We start from the raw sequence: 23,646 nt of genomic DNA, 5'->3' as shown, positions 1-23,646 counted from the left end.
CCACTGTGCCTGGCCCTAAGTATTTTTAAATAAAGTAAATCATTTAAAGTATTTTTATACTTTCTTTTTTTTTTTTTTTTTGAGACAGAGTCTGTCTCTGTCGCCCAGACTGGAGTGCAGTGGTGCTATCTTGGCTCACTGCAAGCTCCGCCTCCCAGGTTCACACCATTCTCCTGCCTCAGCCTCCCGAGTAGCTGGGACTACAGGCGCCCGTCACCATGCCCGGCTAACTTTTTGTATTTGTAGTAGAGACAGGGTTTCACCGTGTTAGTCAGGATGGTCTCAATCTCCTGGCCTCGTGATCCACCCGCCTCGGCATCCCAAAGTGCTGGGAAGCATTTTAAAATAAAGTACATCATTCAAATGATTTAAAGTAAATCATTGTAACTCCAAATGACAAAATAATACATGCAACCATTAAAAATGATTTCAAAAAATACTGAATGACATATTTAGATTTCTACTATTGAGTGGGAATAAAAGTAGATAACTAAATAATATATATAGCTTGAGCCTATTTTTGTGAAATTATGTATCAGAGGAAAATAAGTTTGAAAGTACATACCAAAATGGTAACTATATTGAACCTACATAGTAACTAGAATCCATTAATAATCAGCAAATAAATTGGATTTATAAAAAAATTACTGTCAGGAAAAATATTTAAAAAACACAATCAACTAACATCTATTGAGTGCAAGGCACTATTCTAAGCACTTAACACATATTATCTTATCCATACTTTGAGATGTCCCTAGACAATATTAATTCTATTTTACAGAAGAGAACTCTAACTCAAGAAGAAGTTAAAAATCTTACACTAGTTTGCACAGCCAGCAAATTGTAGATTTTGCCTTGAATGTGGGCAGCCTGACCCCTGAGTCTGCACTCCTAACTACAATCCTGGACCTCCTATTTTCCTCTTCCAAAGGAGAGTGGATAAAGATCATATGAAGGATATCTCCCATGTAGTATTGAGTATTGGGGCACACATTACATGAACAGGAGGGTTGAAGATAATTTAAAAATAGATAATTTGTGAGAGTAAACTTGATGTTCATAAACAAGGATATTTTAAGTTTCATACTCATAGCCACCCACAGCTTATTCCCCATTCCTTATCTCCCCTGAGTTCCACTTTCCATCATTCTCCACCCTGCCCTGTAAAGTGGAAGGTTTACAGCAGAGACTATACTTGCCGGTTCCAGTGTCCTCTGGCTACTGGTTGGGTTTTGTTGACAGGCGGCACCTGCAGGAGATTGAAAGGACGGAGAAAGTGATGGTAGAGTAATTATTTCTTTGGTTCTCTCCCTGCTGGGACTGCCTGGAGCAGGCTGTGTCAGTCTACTAAGGAATAATTTTCCTTTCAGGGAAGCTTCTGTGAGACTTTCTCCTTCCATTTTCCAGTAACAATCTCATCTCTCTGAGCCTAAGGGTGGTTAACAGCTGAACTGCTACTACCTGGGGCTACTGCACTATCTTATGCTTCCCCTGCCCAACAACTGTTAAATAGTCTGTTTGCAAATCAGCTGTCTTTGAATCATTCCATTTTGAATGCCCTTGTTAGGATCCTGACATACAAGTTGTGATTCCTGTGTTCATAAAGCTGACACTGAGTATTTTGGAAACACATCACGTGAACAGGAGGGTTGAAGATAATATAAAAATAGAGAATGTGTGGGAGTAAACTTGATGGTTATAAACAAAGATATTTTATTTGACATTCATAGCCACCCACACCTTATTCCCCAGTCCTTATTTCTCTGTCCTGGATAGACTAGATACACTTCAGGAATATTTGTAAAGCATGTTGCATGGTAATCTTGATGCACTCTGCAGTTTTACAGATGCTGCTATCTCAGAATAATTACACAAAAGCAATTCTCTCTGCAGTTCTCAGGGCAATATACAGAGCTTCTGGCAAACACAGACATTAAGTCACAGAGCACTTTATAGACCATTCTTGCTCTGGAACAGATTTATGAGGTTACTTGGTAGACCCTCTTTAATTAGAAACTGGGAAATGGAAAATAGTCAGACATGAGTAAAACATTTTTTTATAAAGCCCCCTTATTTTCCACTCAAGATAACACAAGGTACAGATTGAGTATCCCTTATCCAAAATGCTTGGGACTAGAAGTGTTTCAGATTTTGGAATATTTGCATATACATAATATTTCAGGCACGGGATCCAAGTCTAAACATGAAATTAATATGTGTTTCATATACATCTTATACACATAGCCTGAAGGTAATTTTATATAATATTTTAGATCATTTTGTGCATAAAATAATGTTTGTGTACACTGAACCATCATCAGAAACTAAAGGTGTCACTATCTCAGCCACACATGTGGACAGTCTGTGGTTGTTTGGCATCACCATCGTTCTTGACTCTGAATTTATATGCTACCAATACACAGTCATTTTCTTACATTAATTCTCACATAAGAATTTTACAGTAAAAAAATGACATATCATTAATACAGTAAGAAAGAATGTGTTTAGTGTAACTAAACAGCACTGTAGCATCACTGGAATATCTGCGTCAGCTGTTAAATGACAGCAACAACAAACAACAGCAGGCTTTCAGTCTCCACCTATGATGCTGCGTTTTGATTAAAAAGTTACTGTACAAGGTATTTTTTTATGTGAGAATCTGAGGATAGAAAACATATATCATATGTAGAAAACATATATCACAGCTGAAGGAGGCTGGGAGGTTCTTTCTTAGGGACGCTGAATAAACTGTGTGTTGTACACATGCATTTTGATTGCAACTTGTCACATGAGGTCAGAATGGAATTTTTCATGTTGGCCCAAAAATGCTTTGAATCCCGGAGCATTTTGGATTTTGGATTTTTGGATAATGGATGCTCCACCTGTAATAATAACATAGCATCTTCTTTGGTTTTTAGTTCTCTAATGTTGAGGTGTCTCTCATTAACTAGTGAGCTATTTTACAAGTCTGAACACAGCAAAGATTGGAGAACTTGCAACTTAGGAGGAGCCAATGGAAAATGTTTGTCTATAGTCAAGCACCATGGACAACATCTTTTATGAGTTTCCAATCTTTCCCAGTGTTAGAAACTAGACTGCACATTATCAATACTCACTAGATATTAATTTACCCTATGAACAACGTTTTAAAAATGTAAAAGGAAAGTAAAATAATTCCAATTCAAGTCCCAAAGAACAAAAGCATCTTTTCTGTATCACTTGGTTTATGTAGTTGAAAGCTACTTATACACTGTTCAAAAATGATTTTCCACAAAAGGATATGTTTACTGATTCCGATGGCAGCAGCGGCCCATCTGGAGTGGCCTCTGCGAAGACGCCAGCTGCACCAGGGGAGGTGTGACCAGGACTGTGTACTCCATGGAGATGGTGGGAGTCCTGTCCCCTTCCGAGTTGGCAGGTCAGGAGCCCCACCCTCCCAGGCACAGCTACAGCTGCCCAGCTGTAGCTGCAGACCTAGGCATCCCTGCAGTTTGGGGGCCCAGGACCCCATGGCCCCCACTCCCCAACCCCCTGCACCCCACTCCTTTCCCCTCACCCCTGCAAGCTCAGAAGTGCCTGCTCCTACTGCCTGGCCTCTCCCTGCTCCTGGCATCCACTCCAGAACAAAGCTGTGGCCAAGCCTGGGTGCTGCTGTGACCTGGTTAGGTGTGGATGTGCTCAGGGTGGCACCAACATGCCAGCCCCCTGCTGCCTGGGCCTCCTCCAGACTTTGGGTGCCAATGAGCATGGGAGGGAGGCTGAAGAGGATGGTGCTGAGGGTTGCTTAGCATGGGCCCGCAGGTTCCCCTCAGCGCAAACAGCCCAGGGGCCGTGGATGACATGTAGATGGCAGCAGGATGCAGATAGGCCCCTGGGCAGAAAGGGGCAGTCCCAGTGAAGCACCACCTTGAAGCCAGGGAGGGCCTGAAGCCTGGGGGCCAACCTGTCAGTTCTAGGTGATGTCCACAGCCCAGAGTGAGAACTTATGGTGCTTTTTCTGGGCCCACCCATGGCCACCCATGGACCAATCAGCATGCACTTCCTCCCTTATGAGCCCATAAAAACCCAGGACTCAGCCAGACTGGGACAGATGTCAGGATGACCTGCCTACGGATAGGAGCTACCCACTCTGGGTGTCCTCTCTGCTGAGGGCTGCACACTTGTCAGGACAACCTGCCTGTGAATAGAAGCTACCCACTCCAGGTTTCCTCCCTGCTGAGGGATACACACTTGGGATTACCTGCTTGTGGATAGGAGCTACCCACTGGGGGTCTCCTCTCCACTGAGCTGCACACTCATTGGGACAACCTGCTTGAAGATAGGAGCTACCCACTGGGGGTCTCCTCTCCACTGAGAGCTGATCACTTGTTGGGACAACCTGCCTGTGGAAAGGAGCTACCCACTTTGGGTCTCCTGAGAGCTATACTGTTGCTCAATAAAGAACTTCTTCACCTTGCTTACCCTCCAGTCGTCTGCATATTTCATTCTTCCTGGATGTGGGACAAGAACTCAGGACCCCCTGAATGGTGGGACTGAAAGAGCTGTAACACAAATAGGGCTGAAACATGCCCCCACCACCCCGCCTGCTTGCCATGTTGCCAGCAATGAGAAGGAGAGAAAGGCAGCAGAGAAGAGCAGAGACCCTTCCAGGAGCCCAAACCTAGAGGCTCCCCAGGCCAGGGCTGTGACACCCTCTTTGGGGCACTGTGGTTTCTGGCATCTCCAAGTTTCTGGATGCCAGCACATTCCCCTTATCCAGACTTGGGTGCCCATAGGAGAAGCTGCTTGTGTTGCATCTGATCCAGCAGTAGGCTTGCACAGAACTGGCATCTGTACTGGTGCCTGCAGCTGCCCACCCTACCAGAGCAGCTGGCTTGCTGACTCTCCACAGTGGCTGGACCCCACACTCACTTGTTCATGCACCTCTCACCACTCTACACCTGGCTTGCCCTTGGAGGCATGGGATCTGGTTGGTTAGCATGAGCCAAGCACAGCCTGCCAGGCCAAGTGGGCAAAACAAGCCCAGCAGGCCTGAGTAAAGCTCAGGCAAAGGTGCCAACAGCCACACAGGCTTCTGGCTGGAAAAGTGACGCCCTAAGGATCTTATGACAGTTCCATATGCTATCAGTACTTCTTTGAACTAGATCTATGCCTCTCAAGCAACTTTTGATTAATCATAACTTTCTGTGTAGGTTTTGTATTGCTTTTGCATGACATGTTTGGTAGGGTTAGAGGACAGGAGAGTTTTTACCATTGCAAATAGAAAGGATCACAGAGATGAAGTTGTTTTCCTGAACATAAAACCAACCAAAGATGCAAGCATATTAAAAGTGACATTTGTAGTTTTTGGTAGCAATCCACCAAAAGGTCTCTGGTAATTTCCCACAAAATGGAGCACTTAGTAAGTAAAGTCCAATACCACTAACACAACCTTCTCTTGTTTTTATAATCTTTCTAAAGTCAGAATAAGGTCACCATCCCTGCAGCAAAACCAAACCTGTTGTCATCCAGCAGAAATTCAGGATCTATTCATGGACCAATAGGCTTGCAGTTCATTTAAGAAAGTTCACTGAGGGAGTCTTGGAGGTGGTGAAGGGCAATTAGGAGGAGAGAAGTGAAAATCAAAGCCAAATTTGCCCTGATACCCTGATATCTATTTTGTATGTGAAGAGAATTTCTAGGAAGAAAGAGGTAAGGAATTCATGAAGACTTGATGGAATCTCTAGTTGCCTCTCCCCTTTATTCTGCCTCAGCTGCCAACAGCAACATGTTAGTATGTTTTAAAGTAACTCCAACAACTGCACATGTAATTGGGCTTGGCAGTTTTTACTGTTCCCTTCACAAAAAGTGATTGTCAACTGAGAGGAATCCTAGACAAGAGCCCACTGAGATTTCTGAGGAAATGTGAGGAAAGAGTTTGGAATTGTTTTGATGAAATTTACTACAAATATGAAAAATGCGTTTAATATATAGAATTAGAATCTTGTAAAGAGTGCTTCTCAAACATTCCTCATGTGAGTCACCCTGTGATCTGATAAATTTGCACTCTGATTCAGTAGTTTGGAGGTGAGGCCGGAATTTTGGCATTTCTTACATACTCCCAGATGATCTCAAGGTGCTGGGCCAGAGACCATTCTTTGCATAGCAAGGTTGTAAAAAGGCTGGGATACTCTGATGATATCTGCAGAATGAAGATATAAAAATGTCAAGGTTTGCTTAGCAAAGCTGTGATTCAGACAGGAAGAAAGATACTGAGTTTCCATGACCCTTTGCTCATTGTGCTGTCATTTAGGAGCCTTAGGCTGTAGGTACAGAGAGACAAAGAAAAGAGAGACTCCAACAAGTGCTGAATGGAGAATGCAGAGGCAAAGAGAACAGCTTGTGAGCAGACTCCAGGGATGACTTGAAGCCACTGAGGGAAGACTTACTAGATACTCAATGCTGTTTAATTCATGCCTCATTGCCTGCATAGTAGCTTGCCACTGTCAGATGGTATATTCTGATTTTTTGTTTTGGAAAGTTCAGTCCGTTTGTGTGTGCTAAATGAGAGAGCTAGCAATCGTATGCTTTCCCATAGGGAATACCAGGAGTTTACAAGTCCTCAGCACTAGTCAGGTAACAATAAAAATCTTGTTTTCTATTATCTCATCTTTCCCTGATTCTAGCTTGAAGAAGCCAGCACTAAGCATTGGGTAGGTGGGTAAGGAAAGACCTGGGAAAAGGGAAAAAACAGATCACATACCCCTTCCCATGGCTGGACTTCATCTTAAGCAGGCCTGAAGTAAAAGTGGGAGAGAAACTTTTAATTGAAAAGTGAGATTGGAATTGGATTGGTTACGGCAAAAAAATCAACCGGGCTGTTCAGGGATAGGGAGGGGAGCTCAGGAATAGCACGTTGCAGGGCAGCAATAGAGAGACAGAATTTCTTAATGAATCTGAGCAAGTTCAGCCCATTCAATATAAACTAGTGTTAGATGCACAGGTCTGAACAAGGAAGAATAAGAATAAACCACAGAAGGTACAGAATGAGACTAGAGTTCTATTCTCCTCTGCACTGAGAGGGGGCTGGACTTGACCTATGCCAATGAGTTTTCCCACAATTCTAAGACATTTATTCCATCTTGTAATCAAGAGCCAGCATTCTCTCTGTTTTTCAAGAGAAGCCAGGATTATATATTTTTATGTGAGCTCTTCTGATTTTTTTAATTTTAATTAATTAATTAATTTTTTTGAGACAGAGTCTCGCTCTGTCACCCCGGCTGGAGTGCAATGGCACGATCTAGGCTCACTGCAACCTCCTCCTCCCGGGTTCAAGCGATTCTCCTGCCTCAGCCTCCCAAGTAGCTGGGATTACAGGTGTCCGCCATCAAACCCAGCTAATTTTTGCATTTTTAGTAGAGATGGAGTTTTGCCATGTTGGCCAGTCTGGTCTTGAGCTCTTCTGATTTTTAACTGTTGACTACTAATTCAAATTTCTAGAACGCCCAGAGGGTCCAGCTATTTTGGCAAAGGATGCATATCTGAGGGCCTCTGGCTATGACTTCTGGACTAGGCATCACATCCAATTACTCACATTTATGTAGGAGGGCACTGAAAGCTTGGACTTAGTCATTTCTGTGTCCTCAGCTCCAGGCTAGTTCTTTAGTAGGTGTCCATACATGTCGTTAATAGGAATCAAAGGCAACTATGGGCTGGAAATTAAAGACCCTTAGACAATAATTTCTAGAAATTCTTCTGGTGCTGGAATGTGTCACTACTAGCTACCTTTCACCTTTTGTGATGAAACTGACTGAGAAGCCCAGCATAGGAAAAGGAAGAGGAACCCTTGCTCACTATCGCGGGTCAAAGCCTGGAGCGTCCCGGATATCTGAACTCCATCTTCAAGTGCATGCTAGTAAACCTTTTATCAGCGCTTCCAACCGATACAAAACAGAATGGGACATGTTTAAATTGCCTCCCTTTGGGAGGCAGAGCAGTCTGCCCTGTATGTGCTCTGTAAAGCCTCCTTCCCTTTACTGAGCACACGGAGATGGAGGGCCTTGAACTGTTAAGCACTGTAATGTGTGTGGAGGTGGGGAAAACACAGCCAAAGGCCTGTGAGACTCTGAGGCCCCATGTACCAGAATGTGTAGGCACCTCGTAGGAGGCCCAAGCGTGCATAGGCCCAGACACGGTCTTCCTGGGGAACTGCTGCCCCCTGCTGGCAATGAAGGGTGAGACAACATTCGGTTCTAATCAGCTCAGCCAATCTTCTCCACAGCTACCCAACCTCTCATCCATAAGCCAGGTGAGTTGGGCCTTCCTGTTTCGAGCCTCAGGTTCCCCAGCTTCTCGCTTCCTCCACTATGCACTGAGGGCAGGAGCCAGGTATCCTTGTTCAGCTCGGAATCTGCAACCCTTAGGAGAGTGGCCTATCACGCAAAGAACTGCTGAATGAAAATGGGTTAAATTCTCGTTAGTGAAGAAGAGCTGGATCTTTGGCATTAGGCTACTTGAGTTTAAATATCATCTTCATGGCTTGAGTCTCTATATCATCATCTGAAGAAAGGGAAAACACCTCTGCTGGGTGGTTACTGATTCAACACGATTATGAATGTAAAGTATTAGGATTATATCTGTCATATAGCAAGGGTTCAATAAATAGTAACTATTAGTATTTTTTTAATAGGCTTATCGAAGTATGACAGATGAAGATTAAATTGCACATATTTAAATTGTACATTTTGATGAGTTTTCACATGTGTATATACCTGTGAAACCATCACTACAGTCAAGATAACAAATATATTTATTCCCTCCAAGTTTCCCCATGCCTCTCTGTCATCCAGCCTCCTCTTCTCCCCAAAGAAAAATGTCCCCTCTCCAGGAAACCACTAATTTTCTGTGACTGTAGATTAATTTACAATTTCTATATTTTTATGAAAATGAAAGGAGCCATGTACTGTTTTTGTTTGTTCTCTTTCTCTCAGAATAATTATTTTAAGAGTCATTCATGTTGCTGTGTGCATCAGAAGATCATTATTCTTTTATTGCAGAGTAATATTCCATTGTATAGATACACCACAATTTGTTTATCCATTTACCTGTTGATGGGCATTTGTGTTGTTTCCAGTTTATGGCTATTACAAATAAAACTGCTATGATCATTTGTGGACAAACACTTTCATTTCTCTTGAGTAAATACTTAAGAGTAGAATAGCTGGGCCATATGGTAGATATACTTATACTTTTTTATCTAAAGTGATTGTACCATTTTACATTCCCATCAGCGATGAAAGAGTTTCCCAGCTGCTTCACATCCTTGCCAACACTTTTTAATTTTAGCCATCCTGGTGGGTAGAATAGTGTTATCTCATTGTGGTTTTCATTTGCATTTTCCTAATGATTAATGGTGTTGAACATCTTTTCACATGTTTATTCATCATCCATATATCTTCTTTAGTGAAATGTCTGTCCAAATATTTTGCCCATTTTTGATCGGGTTTTTAGTTTTTAAGGAACAATCATTTTATAAATCATCTTATAAAGTTAAAAAAACTTACTGAGATACAGTCTGCATACCATTCAATTCACCATTTAAAGGGAACAATGGCGTTCAGTATATTTGCAGAGCTGTGCAACTATCATTGCAATTAATTTTAGAACATTTTCATCACCCTAACTTCTTCTTCCTCCCCATCCTTTAGCCATCAACCCACCATCATCCCTAGGAAACTACTAATCTACTTGCTGTCTGCAGAGATTTGCCTATTCTGGACATTTCATGCAAGTGGAAGGGTCTTTTGTGAGTGGCTTTTTAAATCTGGCATAATGTTTTCAAGATTCATCCATGTTGTAGTTTGTATCAGTGCTTCATTTTTAAATTATAGAAGAATATTCCATTGTATGAACATATCAAATTTTATGTATTCATGTATTCATCAGTTGATGAACATACGGTTGTTTCCACTTTTTGGCTATATTGAGTGATGCTCCTATGAACATTCATGTACAAGTTTTTATGTAAACATCAGTTCTTATTTCTATTGGGTATATACTTGAAAGTGCAGTTGATGGGTCATATGATAACTCTATGTTTACCTTTTTGAGGAACTTCCAGACAGACTGTTTTCCAAAGTGGCCACACCATTTCACATTTCCAGCAGCAGTGTGCAAGGGTTCACATTTCTCCACATCCTCATCAACACTTGTTATTACCTGTATTTTTTATTATAGCTATCCTAGTGGGTATGAAGTGGTATCTCATCATGGTTATAATACGTCTTTTTTTAGAAAAAAAAGTTATTTTACTTTGGAGGGGTCCAATTTGTTGATATTTTTTCTTTTATAGGTTGTGCTTTTTGTGTTGTATTTAAACAATCTTTGACAAAACTCAAATTCCTTAAGATTTTCTCCAATTTTTTTCCAGGAGCTCCTATATTTTTAACTTTCAAATGTATGTGTACGGTCCATTTTGAGTTAATTTTTCTACGACTTAAGGGTCTAGGTTCATTGTTTTGCATATAGCTATTCAAGTGTTCTAGCACCATTGTTAAAAAGATCATTCTTTCCCCATTGAATTGTCGTGGAACCTTGGTAAAAATCAATTGGGGGTCTACTTCCCAGTATTCAGTATTCTTATTCTTATTCAGTATTCTTATTTTTAAAAGGCAGCCTTAACTTAGGGCTGATCTTGCTCCAATACTGAGACAATAGTCTTATGAATCTTTTATTGAGTGCCTTGTGTGTTACAATGTTTTCCCACTCTGGCTGGTTGTAACTTAAACCATTCCAAGTTTTGTGTGAGCCTTGGGGATCTTACCGTTTGCAGGTGGTTCTTTCCACTAAACTATGGTCTAGCATAGTTTCTTCACATGCAAACTGTTAGTTAAAGACTTGAAGGAACCCATCTGCAGCTCGCCACAGCCTCTCTCTCTTCAGCTCTCTCTGCTCCAGCATTCTGCCCTGCAACTCTGCTGCCTTATGAGAATTCCTACTGCCAAATGAGAATGCTTTTTTAATTCTCATTTTTCTCCTCTATTTAGATAAACTGCTGGATTTTGCTTGGATTTGGCCTCCCTAAACTACAGCCTGGAAAATCTGTCCAGGCAATTATCTGAGGCATTGCAGGGATCATTTCATTTGTTTTCCTTTTCTCAAGGATTGCTCTTTCTTTTGCACTATTTGTGGTCCAATGTCTGAAATTATCGTTTCATACTTTTCCCAACTTAGCTGTTTAAAGTAGGAGAGTAAACCAGGTCATTGTTACTCTATCTTTGCTGGAAGCAGAACTGCTATTAGTATTGTTTCTGTCTTTAATTCACCAGTCTGGCTTATGATATAAAGTGACCATCCCAAACACACATGTTCATATATGCACACACACACACACACACCACTGCTACCTCCTGTTTTCTATAAAACTTTCTTTTTATAGTTGTGAAAGTTGTCAAAATCAAAATGAAGTCCTTTATATTAAAGTCCTGGCAAATGGACCCATGGAAGGCCATAAAGGGAGTGTTCTCACACATATGCCTGAAATTCAGAACTATCACAAAAGACTGCCAAAAATGCAGTCTTGCACAGAAAATACTTCTGCAAGGATGTGTATTCAGCAACTGTCAGACCTTGGACCAATGCCACCCTTGTTACTGATCCTCGTAGCCAAGGACAATTGATTCAAAACAACTTATTTATTCTTTCTCATTTTGCCTTTAAAAACTTCCCCTTGTCTTAACTTCTTTAAATATGCACATAGTATAATATGGCACACTTATTCACATTGCAAACCTGAATAAATATCATTTTCTTATGTAGAGTCTCCTTTTCTCTTTTTATTAAGTTTAACTTGGAAAAGGTATGGGTCATCCACCAGTCACTGTGGATCACAATGGCCCAAAGCAGGAAGTAGGAGAAATCTTCCCCTACCTGAGTGAAGGAACTTCGTGGTTATATTTTCATTCATTCACTCATGGATGACAACCTGGATTTAGTTTGCCTGGGTTGCATTTTGGGCTACATCACTTTTTACTTTTGTGAAATTGTGCTAAGCCCTCTACATATAGTGTCTCACTTAATCCTCAAAACTACCTTCATACACCCATTTTACAAGTGAAGACGCTGAGGCTTAGAAAGGGTAACTATATTGCCCAATGTCTGACACACAGAAATGCTGCTCAATCTGTTGCTCATTTCTCAGTACTCACTTCACTTAAGCTGTCATTGGCACTTGCCTGGGCTGATCATTTCCTCTTTCATGAAATTTCTTTCTTCAGTTCATGTCAAGTACAACACACTCATTTCTCCTCCAACCTCATTGTCTTCTCAGCTTTTATATCTTCTGAATCTCTACGTGTGTTCTTTGCTACTTATGCTTACTTTACAGGGGATCTCCTCCAGCCTCATGTCTTTAAATACTGTTTCTAATCTGATTAGTCACAAATCATATCTCTAGCCTGGAGCTTGAACACATCTATATATCCTAGTCCCTACTCAACATCTCCATGCGGATGTTTTTCCAATCTTCTCCTTTTTGTTCCAAATCCATTCCCTGTCCTACCTCTGCTCTGCTCTGTCTTGTGGAGGGTGGAGTGGTCTGACCTCTGCAGGCTCTTGTGTCAGCCACCTTTAGCCTGCCTAGGATCCTCAGAAGGGACTTGTGGAAGACTGAAGGAAGAAGGAAGAAAGAAGGGGAGGTCCAGCTATTTCTAGCTCCTCTCTTTCTTGGCCATGAGTAGTGTCTCTGACAGAGACTGTTGCTCAACTTCTGGTCTATGGTGTGACACTTCCTTCATCCAATAATGCCCCAGCTCTTTCCACTGTTGCTAATAATTTCTGTGGTGCCACCCAAACCCTGTTTGTCTTCTCAGCAATGTCATTACCTGTGTAACCATGTCCTCTGTTTGCAATGCCTAGAGTGGCTTCTATTTCCTGACATGGCCTGAGTTGACACAGGTCTCTAAAAGGCATCTCAAAACCAACACATCTAGAACAAACTCCTAATTTCCCTCTCAAGTTGTTCTTCCTGGTAGTTTGTCCATTCACATTCATGGCAACTCCATTAGTGCCATCCTTGATGCTACTGTCCCTCTCACACCTGTATTCAATCCACCAGCAAGTCCTATTGGTTCAACTTTATAAACATACCTAGAGCCGCCTATTTTTCTCCACTTTCACTGCTATCAGCATCCTGGTCCAAGTCATTATTAACTCTCACTTGGACTATTGTGGTAGCCTTCTGATATGGTTTGGCTGTGTTCCTACCCAAATCATTATCTTGAATTGTAGTTCCCATAATGCCCGCATGTTGTGGGAGGGACCCAGTGGGAGATAATTAAATCATGGGGGCAGTTTTCCCCATACCTTTCTCATGGTAGTGACTAGGTCTCATGAGATCTGATGGGTTTATAAGGGGAAACCCCTTTCACTTGGTTCTCATATCCTCTCATGTCTGCTGCCATGTAAGACATGTCTTTTGCCTTCTGCCATGATTGTGAGGCCTCCCTAGCCACGTGGAACTGTGAGTCAATTAAACCTCTTTCCTTTACAAATTACCTGGTTTTGGGTATGTCTTTATTAGCAGCATAAGAACTGACACAGTAAATTGGTGCCAGTAGAGTGGGGTGCTATTTAAAGATACCCAAAAATGTGGAAGTGGCTTTGGAACTGGGTAACAGGGAGAGGTTGGAACAGTGTGGAGGGCTCAGAAGAAGACAGGAAGATGTGGGAAAGTTTGGAACTTCTTACAGAACTGTTGAATGGCTTTGACCAAAATGCTGATAATGATATGGACAATGAAATCCAGGCTGAGGTGGTCTCAGATGGAGATGACGAACTTGTTGTGAACTGTAGTAAAGGTGACTCTTGCTATGTTTTAGCAAAGATACTGGGGGCATTTTGTCCCTGCCCTAGAGATTTGTGAAACTTTGAACTTGAGGGAGATGCTTTAGGGCATCTGGGGGAAGAAATTTCTAAGCAGTAAAACATTGAAATGGTGACTTGGGTGCTGTTAAAATAATTCAGTTTTAAAAGGGAAACAAAACATAAAAGTTCAGTAAATTTGCAGCCTGACAATACGATAGAAAAGAAAAACCCATTTTCTGAGCAGAAATTCAAGCTGGCTGCAGAAATTTGCATAAGTAATGAGGAGCCAAATGTTAATTACCAAGACAATGGGGAAAATGTCTGACAGGGCATGTCAGAGACCTTTGAGGCATCCCCTCCTATCACAGGCCCAGAGGCCTAGGAGGAAAAAATACTTTTGTGGGCTGGCTCAGGTCCTCCCTGCTGTGTGCAGCCTAGGGACTTATGTCCCAGCCTGTGTCCCAGTCACTCTAGCCATGGCAAAAAGGGGTTAAAGTACAGCTCAGGCCATGGCTTCACAGGGTACAGTCCCTAAGCCTTGGCAGTTTCCATGTGGTGTTGAGCCTGTGGGTGCACAGAAGTCAAGAATTGAGGTTTGGGAACCTCCACCTGTATTTCAGAGGATGTATGGAAATGCCTGAATGTCCAGGCAGAAGTTTGCTGCAGGGGTGGGGCCCTCAAGGAGAACCTGGGCTAGGTCAGTGCAGAAGGGAAATGTGGGATTGGAGGCCTCACACAGAGTCCCCAATGGGGCACTTCCTAGTGCAGCTGTGAGAAGAGGGCCACTGTCCCCCAGATCCCAGAATGGTAGATCCACCGATAGCTTGCACTGTGCACGTGGGAAAGCTACAGACACTCAACACCAGCCTGTGAAAGCAGCCAGGAGGAAGGGTCCCCCTGCAAAGCCACAGGGGCAGAGCTGCCCAAGACCATGGGAACCCACCTCCTGCATCAGTGTGACCTGGATGTGAGACATGGAGTCAAAGGAGATCATTTTGGAGCTTTAAGAAATGACTGCCTTGATGGATCTGGACTTGCATGGGGCTTTTAGCTCCTTCATTTTGGCCAGTTTCTCCCATTTGAAACAGGTGTATTTATCCAATGCTTGTACCCCCATTGTATCTAAGAAGCAACTAACTTGCTTTTGATTTTACCGGCTAATAGGTGGAAGGGACTTGCCTTGTCTCAGATGAGACTTTGGACTATGGACTTTTGAGTTAATGCTGAAATGAGTTAAGACTTTGGGGGACTACTGGGAAGGCATGATTGGTTTTGAAATGTGAGGACGTGAGATTTGGGAGTGGCCAAGGGCAGAAAGATATGGTTTGGCTGTGTCCCCACCCAAATCTCATCTTGAATTATAGCTCCTGTAATTCCCACGTGTTGTGGGAGGGACCCGGTGGGAGATAATTGAATCATGGGGGCAGTCTACCCCATACTGTTCTTGTGGTGGTAAATAAGTCTCACAAGGTCTGATGGTTTTATAAGAGGAAAATCCTTTTACTTGGTTCTTTCTCTCACATGTGCCACCATGTAAGACAAGCCTTTTGCCTTCTGTCATGATTGTGAGGCCTCCCCAGTCCTGTGAAACTGTGAGTCAGTTAAACCTTTTTCCTTCATAAATTACCCAGTCTTGGGTATGTCTTTATTAGCAGCATGAGAACAGACTAATACACCTTCTAATTAGTCTCCCTGCTTCTGTAGTTCAGAATGATCTTTCTAAACTAGATTATGCTGCCCTTCTATTGAAAATATTACACTGGCTTCTCATCTTACTCAGAAGACACGGTAAGATCTTGACAAGTGGCTACCAAGGCACCAGACTTCTAGGACTTCATGTTCTATTACTTTCTACTATGTACATTCTGTTTTAGCCTCAAAGACCTCACCACTCTGGCTAGGACCCACCAGGAATATTCCTACCACAGGGCCTTTGTACCTGCTATTTTCACCCAGAATGTGCTTTCTCCAATATCTAAGGCTGTTAACTACCTCCTTGCCTGTGCTCAGGTGTCACTTCATAAGAGTCCTTCCCTGATTACCATATACATATCATCCTCCTTATCCCTTTTTTTTTTTTTTTTTTTGAGATGGAGTCTCACTCTGTTGTCCAGGCTGGAGTGCAGTGGCATGATCTCTGCTCACTGCAACCTCCACCTACCTGGTTCAAGCCATTTTCCTTCCTCAGCCTCCCAAGGATCTGGGATTAGAGGCACACACCACCACGCCCGCTAATTTTGTATTTTTAGTAGAGACGGGGTTTCACCAAGTTGGCCAGGCTGGCCCTGAACTCCTGTCCTCAGGTGATCCACCCTCCTCAGCTTCCCAAACTGCTGGGATTACAGGCGTGAGCCACTGTGCCCAGCCCCTTGTTGTTTGTTGTTGTTGTTGTTATTTGTTTGTTTTTGTTGTTGTTATTTATAGCACTTATCACCACCTCATGTATTATATAGTTATTCATGATGTGTCTCTTCCCATCAGAATATATACAAGAGAACAGGAACCTTGTTTGGTTGGTTTCTATACCTCCACTGTCTTACTAATGCCTGGCATTTAGTAGGTGCTCAATAAAATCTTTGTTTTAGACCATGATTAATAAATAATATGTGCATATTGAATATTGTTTCCTCTTTTAACAAATCTTTAATAATAATAAAAAATTTAAAGCAGCAAGATTGCTTTGCATCAGGCACAATGATAAGCGCTTTAAATGGAGCCCATGATTCACTTTCATTTATAGAGCCCACATGCTCTCTGTCAGGCGCAGAAGGTGCCCGCCCTGCAGGAGCTTCGGGGGCGGAGCAGAAGGCCGCCTAAAACAGCCTTTGCTAAGAGAGCATGCGTAGGCGACGCGCTGGTAGAGCTGCGGACCTGCCAGCCTGCGAGGCGGAGGACGGGCTCCATCTCTTAGAACCGCCTACGGCGCATGCTCTATGGGGTCAACTGGGGGGCTGGCAAGCGGCCGCGCTGGTCTGGGGCGGAGTCTCCGAGGCACTTCCCGGTGGCTGGCTTCTCTGATTGGCTGAACAAATAGTCCGAGGGTGGTGGGCACCCGCCCTCCCGACAAGGCAGACCAGGCCCCCTGCAGGTCCCCTATCCGCATCCCGGCCCCTGAGAGCTGGCACTGCGACTCTAGACAGCGGCCCCGCAGGACAGCTCCAGGTGAGAGTGCCGGCGCCGCGGCGCTGCCAGGTGCGGGTGCGGCGTGGAAGCTGGTGCCTCCAGCAAGGGGAGGGTCGCGCCCCGAGGCTCTGCCGGCCGGCAAGACCCTCTGCGTTTGGACCCAGCGAGTCTTGCCTGGGGTGCCTGCGGGTGCTTTTTCTGCGGGCGTTGGCTCAAGGCATCTGCCAATCAACCAGGGCAACTTCAGAGAGCAACTTCAGAGAGAAGCCCACTCTTCCCTGGGCGCTGTCCACTTTCCTGGACAGGCGCGGTCTCCGGTGAGTGAAGCTGCCCAGTGCTCCTGGACCGCGAGGACAGCAGGGATGTCTGATTCCTCTCTCTGCATCCTCGTGCTCTCCCCTTAGCTCCTCCAGGCATCCCATCCTACCTCTCTTGTTAGCCAACGGCGTGGTCGAAAGCAGACTTGGGCATCAATCCTGGTTAAAGTCCCAGCGATACTGCTTTTTAAACAGCTGACACTTTGCTTCCAGTACTTCAGCTGGGTGAACCTCAGATTCCTGAAAAATGGAATTAATGGTACTGCCATAGGGTCGGTGGAGGAGTAATTGACATAGTAGATCAGAAGCGCTGCCTGCGGTGGCTGGCGCCTCGCAAGAGCTTAAATGGGAGTCGTAATAATTGTTGTTATTAGAAAGTTAAATAGCATGCTGCGTTGGGGCCTTTTCTTCTGCCACTGAACTGTTGGACTGCTCTTATCTTTTTTCAGAATCTGTACTATGCATCTAATATATACGTGGCACTTTGCTTGGTCCTGGGGGTACAAAGCTGAGTCAGATTGTTACAAAGTCTAAAGAACTGAGATAAAGGTGTTAATACAGCCCAGAAAAGCACACTTAATTCAGCCTGGAAGGTTTTTTTTTCCCCCTCCTTCGAGATTTTCACAGTATCTCCTTCTTAGTAAGAATTGCTTGGCTTAGTATGTTGAGAAAAACATACTAAGTATGTAGTGTTGTGTTGGAAGGAAAACTTAACTGGGTGAGATTTTCAGCTGAGTAGCTTTAGCTGTTACTCTCATGGACCTTCCTCTGGGCAGTTGATACAGGTTCTGTAGGAAAACCGCTGAATGAAAGCAGCTCCTGCAGATGCTACTCTGTTTTCAATTGTGGTAATTCCTTTAATTTTTTCCCTTTCAATTTACTCCTTATTCTCTAGTGATAATAGACTTTTGGGAGGTTGCATTTATGATAAAAAATAGCCTGGGGCTGTACAATCCTTCCTATCATGAAGAAGTACAAAGTTGTAAGTAGAAGCAGTGGCCTTGCTTTGCCAATGCACACTGAAGGGGATAACGTTTGCTCCTGTTTAGAATTTCAGAGTTCACGGCCGGGCGCGGTGGCTCACGCCTGTAATCCTAGCACTTTTGGAGGCCGAGGCCGGCGGATCACGAGGTCAGGAGATCGAGACATCCTGGCTAACACGGTGAAACCCTGTTTCTACTAAAAATACAAAAACAAAATTAGCCAGGCGTGGTGGTGGGCGCCTGTAGTCCCAGCTACTTGGGAGGCTGAGGCGGGAGAATGGCCTGAACCCAGGAGGTGGAGCTTGCAGTGAGCCGAGATCTCGCCACTGTACTCCAGCCTGGGGGACAGAGCAAGACTGTCTCAAAAAAAAAAAAAAGAAAAAAAAAAGAAAAAGAAAAGAAAAAGAAAAAAGAATTTCAGAGTTCACTACTTCTTGGAAAAAAATAATTCCAGGAGGAATTCCATCAACAGAAGGGAGTCAGTTCACTTTTGCAATCTCCTGAGAATCAATTTCTTAAGACTTGTGGAATATTCAGTTTAAACACAAAACTAAAAACAAACAGCTGTATTGGAGTATTATTGACATACAATAGCATGGCATATTTCAATTGTACAATTGTATAAGTTTTTGCATGTGTACACACCTGTGAAACCATCAGTACATTCAATATTATGAACCTGTACATCACCTCCAAAATATTATTTGTGCATACCCCTTTGTGATCCTTTCTTACTGCCCCTTCTCTCCAGGAAACCACTGATCTGCTTTCTGTGAATATAGATTAGACTGCATTTTGTGGACTTTTATATGAATGGGATCAGACAGTACTTTTTTTTTCCTTATTTTGATCTGGCTTCTTTTGGCATAATTATTTTGAGATTAATCTATATTTTTTTGTGTTCCTTCCCTTTTATAGCTGAGTAGTAGGTATATACCATAATTTATCCAGTCATCCATTTTAAAGCATTTGGGTTTTTCCAGTTTTTGTCTATTACACCCAAAGCTGCTATAAACATTTATGTACAAGTCTTTGTATGGGCATACATGCCTGCATCTTTTTAAGTGATTCTATTTATTTTTTAAAAATGTAGAAGTTCTGGGATCTAGTCCTAGGTTTTTCTCTGACCACTTGCGTGTTCTCAGGAGAGGCATTTAACTTTGCCTTCAGCATCCTCAAGGTCTTTGCTGTGATTTTGAGTCATCACTGCCAGAAACCAAGATGGTCTTTGTTGATTTGATGGTTAGAGAATTTCAGAAGGAGAGAGACGGGTCAAATTTTTCCTTTCTGTTTCTTTTGAAAGCTCTATTTTCTTTCATTTCACTTTTTTCTCATGAATGACAAATTTAAATGCTGACGTATAATTTGGGGCAAGAACAGAAGTGGTTAGATAAGTAGGAGGAAGAGCTAATAGTGGCTGAACTTAAACATGTCTAAATCATAGGTGGAAGGCAAGAGGTGGGAAATAAGCAAGCTCAGAAATTTTGTGTCTCTTTCTTTTTCTCAAACTATCCTCTTCTAAGTCTTGCCTTTTGTTATTTCTCCACGACCAATTTGTTTTTAACTTTGGGGTTAGGAGGTGAATGGGTATGCTGGACTCCAAAGGTCATATATTAACTGGAGGTGGTGGGTGGGAGGTTTCTTAGTTAAAAGTAATTCCTTTGGGCCGGGCGCGGTGGCTCACGCCTGTCATCCCAGCACTTTGGGAGGCCGAGGCGGGCGGATCACGAGGTCAGGAGATCGAGACCATCCTGGCTAACACAGTGAAACCCCGTCTCTACTAAAAAAAAAAAAAAAATACAAAAAAATTTGCCAGGCGTGGTGGCGGGCGCCTGTAGTCCCAGCTACCTGGGAGTCTGAGGCAGGAGAATGGCCTGAACCTGGGAGGCGGAGCTTGCAGTGAGCCAAGATTGCGCCACTGCACTCCAGCCTGGGCAACAGAGCGAGACTCAGCCTCAAAATAAATAAATAAATAAATAAATAAATAAATAAATAAATAAATAAATAAAATAAAATAATAATAATTCCTTTGGGAGGCGGAGGCGGGCAGGTCGCGAAGTCATCTGAGACCAGCCTTGCCAATATAGTGAAACCCCGTCTCTACTAAAAGTACAAAAATTAGCCGGGCATGGTGGCCTGCACCTGTAGTCCCAGCTACTCTGGAGGCTGAGGCAGAACTGCTTGAACCTGGGAGGCAGAGGTTGTGGTGAGCCGAGATTGTGCCACTGCACTCCAGCCTGGGCAACAGAGCGAGACTCCGAAAAAAAAAAAAAATTCCTGGGCAGGCGCAGTGGCTCACGCCTGTAATCCCAGCACTTGGAGAGGCCGAGGTGGGCGAATCACGAAGCCAGGAGTTCGAGACCAGCCTGGCCAATATGTTGAAACCCCATCTCTACAAAAATACAAAAATTAGCCAGTCGTGGTGGTGCGTGCCTGTTGTCCCAGCTACTCGGGAGGCTGAGGCAGAAGAATTGCTTGAACCAGGAGGCAGAGGTTGCAGTGAGCTGAGATTGCACCACTGCACTCCAGCCTGGGTGACAGAGCAAGACTCCATCTCAACATAAATAAATAAATAAATAAATAAATAAATAAATAAATAAATAAAAATAAAATTTAAAAATTCCTTATTCTCCTTTCAGATATGGCTGGAGTCATTTGTTTCATATTTTCCTTTCACCTTTTACTTGCCCTAAATCTGGTTCAGAACTTTTTGTGGGAGCATTAATTTACCAGAATATTTTTGTGTAGTAAAATTCAAGCAAATAATAATAGACTGTTTTATTATACAGAATGAAAATGCGGTTCTTGGGGTTGGTGGTCTGTTTGGTTCTCTGGACCGTGCATTCTGAGGGGTCTGGAGGGAAACTGACAGCTGTGGATCCTGAAACAAACATGAATGTGGTAAGTTTCTCACAGTTATGTACTTTTAAAATGCATCTATTTCCCCGATCCAGTTATGTGAGCTACATGAAGCCATACCCATACATTCATCTCTTTATAACTCCTTTGCTTTTCAATTTCTCTGAATTTTTTTTTTTTTTTTTTTTTGAGGCAGTCTTACTCTGTCACCTGCCCGCCCAGGCTGGAGTGCAGTGGTGCGATCTCGGCTCATTGTGACCTCCGCCTCAGGGGCTCAAGCGATTCTCGAGCCTCAGCCTCCCAAGTAGCTGGGACTACAGGCACGCGCCACCATGCCTGGCTAATTTTTTTTGTGTTTAGTAGATACAGGGTTTCACCATGTTGCCCAGGGTGGTCTTGAACTCCTGAGCTCAGGTGATCTGTCCACCTCAGCCTCCCAAAGTCCTGGGATTACAGGCGTGAGCCACCGTGCCCAGCCCAATTTCTCTGAATCTTAGATTCAGTTTGCTAGGCTTTTCTCACCAGGTAATATGTAGCTAACAAACCTCAGTTTAATGTTATATATACTTCTTAATAAGATAAATTATGATTTTTTATTCATTTCGTTTTTAAGTCTCACTGTTTGTTTAAACTATAAAAAAGTATTTAAACTTTGCAAGAACATTACCGCTATTGAGAGCTGGTTTTAGAATACATTGAACAAAGGTTGTGATTAAGAATGTCCAGGGAACATATTTCTATACAGAAGTCAAAGTATCTGAGCAAAATTTTGTTAGAAAAAATATGCAAAAATAACCACTCGACTAATTAAAACATCTGAAAGTTATTAATCGTAAGTAAACAATAAAATCTGGAAATACCTCATTTAGGCACAAAATATCAGTAAAGTACAAATTATTAAAGCAAACAGCAACTTTAAAATAGATGTTGCCGTGACCCAGCTGAAGAATCAGGCAAGCTTAGGGACTTGGAGAGAAATTCACAGTGAGCCAGGAGAGTATGACCTGATAACAGGGTCTTAAAGTTAAGTTTTACTTCTCAGTTCAAAGCTTTTCTTTTGCCTCCCAATTTTTCCAACTTTTAAAATAATTTTTTAAATAAGAATGGTAAAATTAAATTCTTTCAAGTACTTATGGTAGAGAGGGTATGTGCACTTATTTACATTAAATCCCCTGGATAATTGAATTATCCATATCCCACTGAGCTCCTGATTAACAATTGTCCCATGAATCCTTCCTTATAGAGAAGTGAATGTGACCATAATTCCCTATTTTGTTCAACTTTTCTTCCATCCCACCTTGATATTCTATGTAATTATTTTAGTCCATTGATAAAAACAAGTTAATATTTTTTATACTTTATTGGCCGGCAGGGGATCTCTCAAAACAAAGAAAGTGTTTTGTACATTGACAGTTCTAGCTGGGATGTTTAGAAAAGAAAGAAATCAGCATTTATTTGTGCCCGGTAGGCAGGATGGAAACAAAGAGGCCCAAGATGTGGTAAAGTTAGGCAAATTTGGTATAAAACATGCTAGAATGATGAAACTGAAGTTTAACCAGACACCTGTAGGTGGAACACAAGCGTGAAACAAGGGAGGATTTACTCTTCTGATGGGAAGTTGGCTACTAGATTTAGCAGACTAAAATTTCAATGACAAATGCTTTCTTAAAGCCTGGAGAACATAGTTTATCTGCTCCTTTGCCTGTTAATGTGGGAGACTGTTTCAGATTCTGTCCACCCAATTTCCATCGTCCTTTTTCTCTACAGAGTGAAATTATCTCTTACTGGGGATTCCCTAGTGAGGAATACCTAGTTGAGACAGAAGATGGATATATTCTGTGCCTTAACCGAATTCCTCATGGGAGGAAGAACCATTCTGACAAAGGTATGGGAAGGCTCTTAAAAGTAAAAACCAGAATTCGTCTGGGTTTTGTGTTAGTAACCAAGTTCAGATTTAACTTAAAAACATTGAAATGGGATTATTTTTAGACGAAAGCACTAACTGTGTTGAGGTTTGCAAGGCAAAGAAAAATAATTTTCTTTTAAAGAAGTAAGGACAAGAGTCATCTAATTTTTTGTTCAAAGGCCAGATTCATTTGAGGATATGCTAAAATCTCTGAGGCTTTGTTTTTTTAAGGAAGCGTATTTAATGAAATGTTTTGAGCATTAAATAGATGGCTTTTGCTATTTAAAAATTATTTAATTTTTTTGAATTCACATAATCTAAAAATCAGAGAATTAGAAGACATACAGTGAAATGCCTCCCTTCTCTCTCACTCCCTACTTCCTGCTTTTTTGTGTATCTTTTTAAAATAACTTCATTTTAAAATCTTTTTATTTCCTAAAATCTCATTAGAAACAAATACACACACAGATTCTTATTTTTCCCTTGCCTCCATTTTAATGCAAAAGATGGCACTATTTTGTTCTTTGAATTTTTTACTTAATATCTTGGAGATCTTTCCATACAATACATAAAGCACATCTTCCAGAAGTGCATGATATTTCACTATATGACTGTA

The 23,646-nt window shown here is 42.3% G+C and overlaps 1 protein-coding gene across 3 annotated transcripts in view; it reads left to right on the top strand.

Moving 5' to 3' along the window:
* Positions 1-16,675: 16,675 nt before the first annotated feature.
* The window catches only part of LIPA (lipase A, lysosomal acid type), a 38,638-nt gene continuing 31,667 nt past the window's right edge, over positions 16,676-23,646 (top strand). The window contains exons 1-3 of one of the 3 annotated variants that reach the window (XM_004049759.5): positions 16,676-17,004; positions 21,055-21,166; positions 22,892-23,009. In XM_004049759.5, coding sequence (XP_004049807.2) covers positions 21,056-21,166; positions 22,892-23,009 — 229 coding nt within the window. In that variant the 5' untranslated portion in view covers positions 16,676-17,004; position 21,055. Of the gene's footprint in view, positions 17,283-21,054; positions 21,167-22,891; positions 23,010-23,646 lie in introns of all 3 variants that reach the window. The other 2 variants (XM_055353821.2, XM_019034559.4) reach the window with 2 other exon arrangements.

Source organism: Gorilla gorilla, chromosome 8, assembly GCF_029281585.2.
Source record: "Gorilla gorilla gorilla isolate KB3781 chromosome 8, NHGRI_mGorGor1-v2.1_pri, whole genome shotgun sequence".
NCBI classification, from domain to species: Eukaryota; Metazoa; Chordata; class Mammalia; order Primates; family Hominidae; genus Gorilla; species Gorilla gorilla.
The sequence above is the reverse complement of the archived record's forward strand: the minus strand, read 5'-3'. Positions and strand labels throughout refer to the sequence as shown.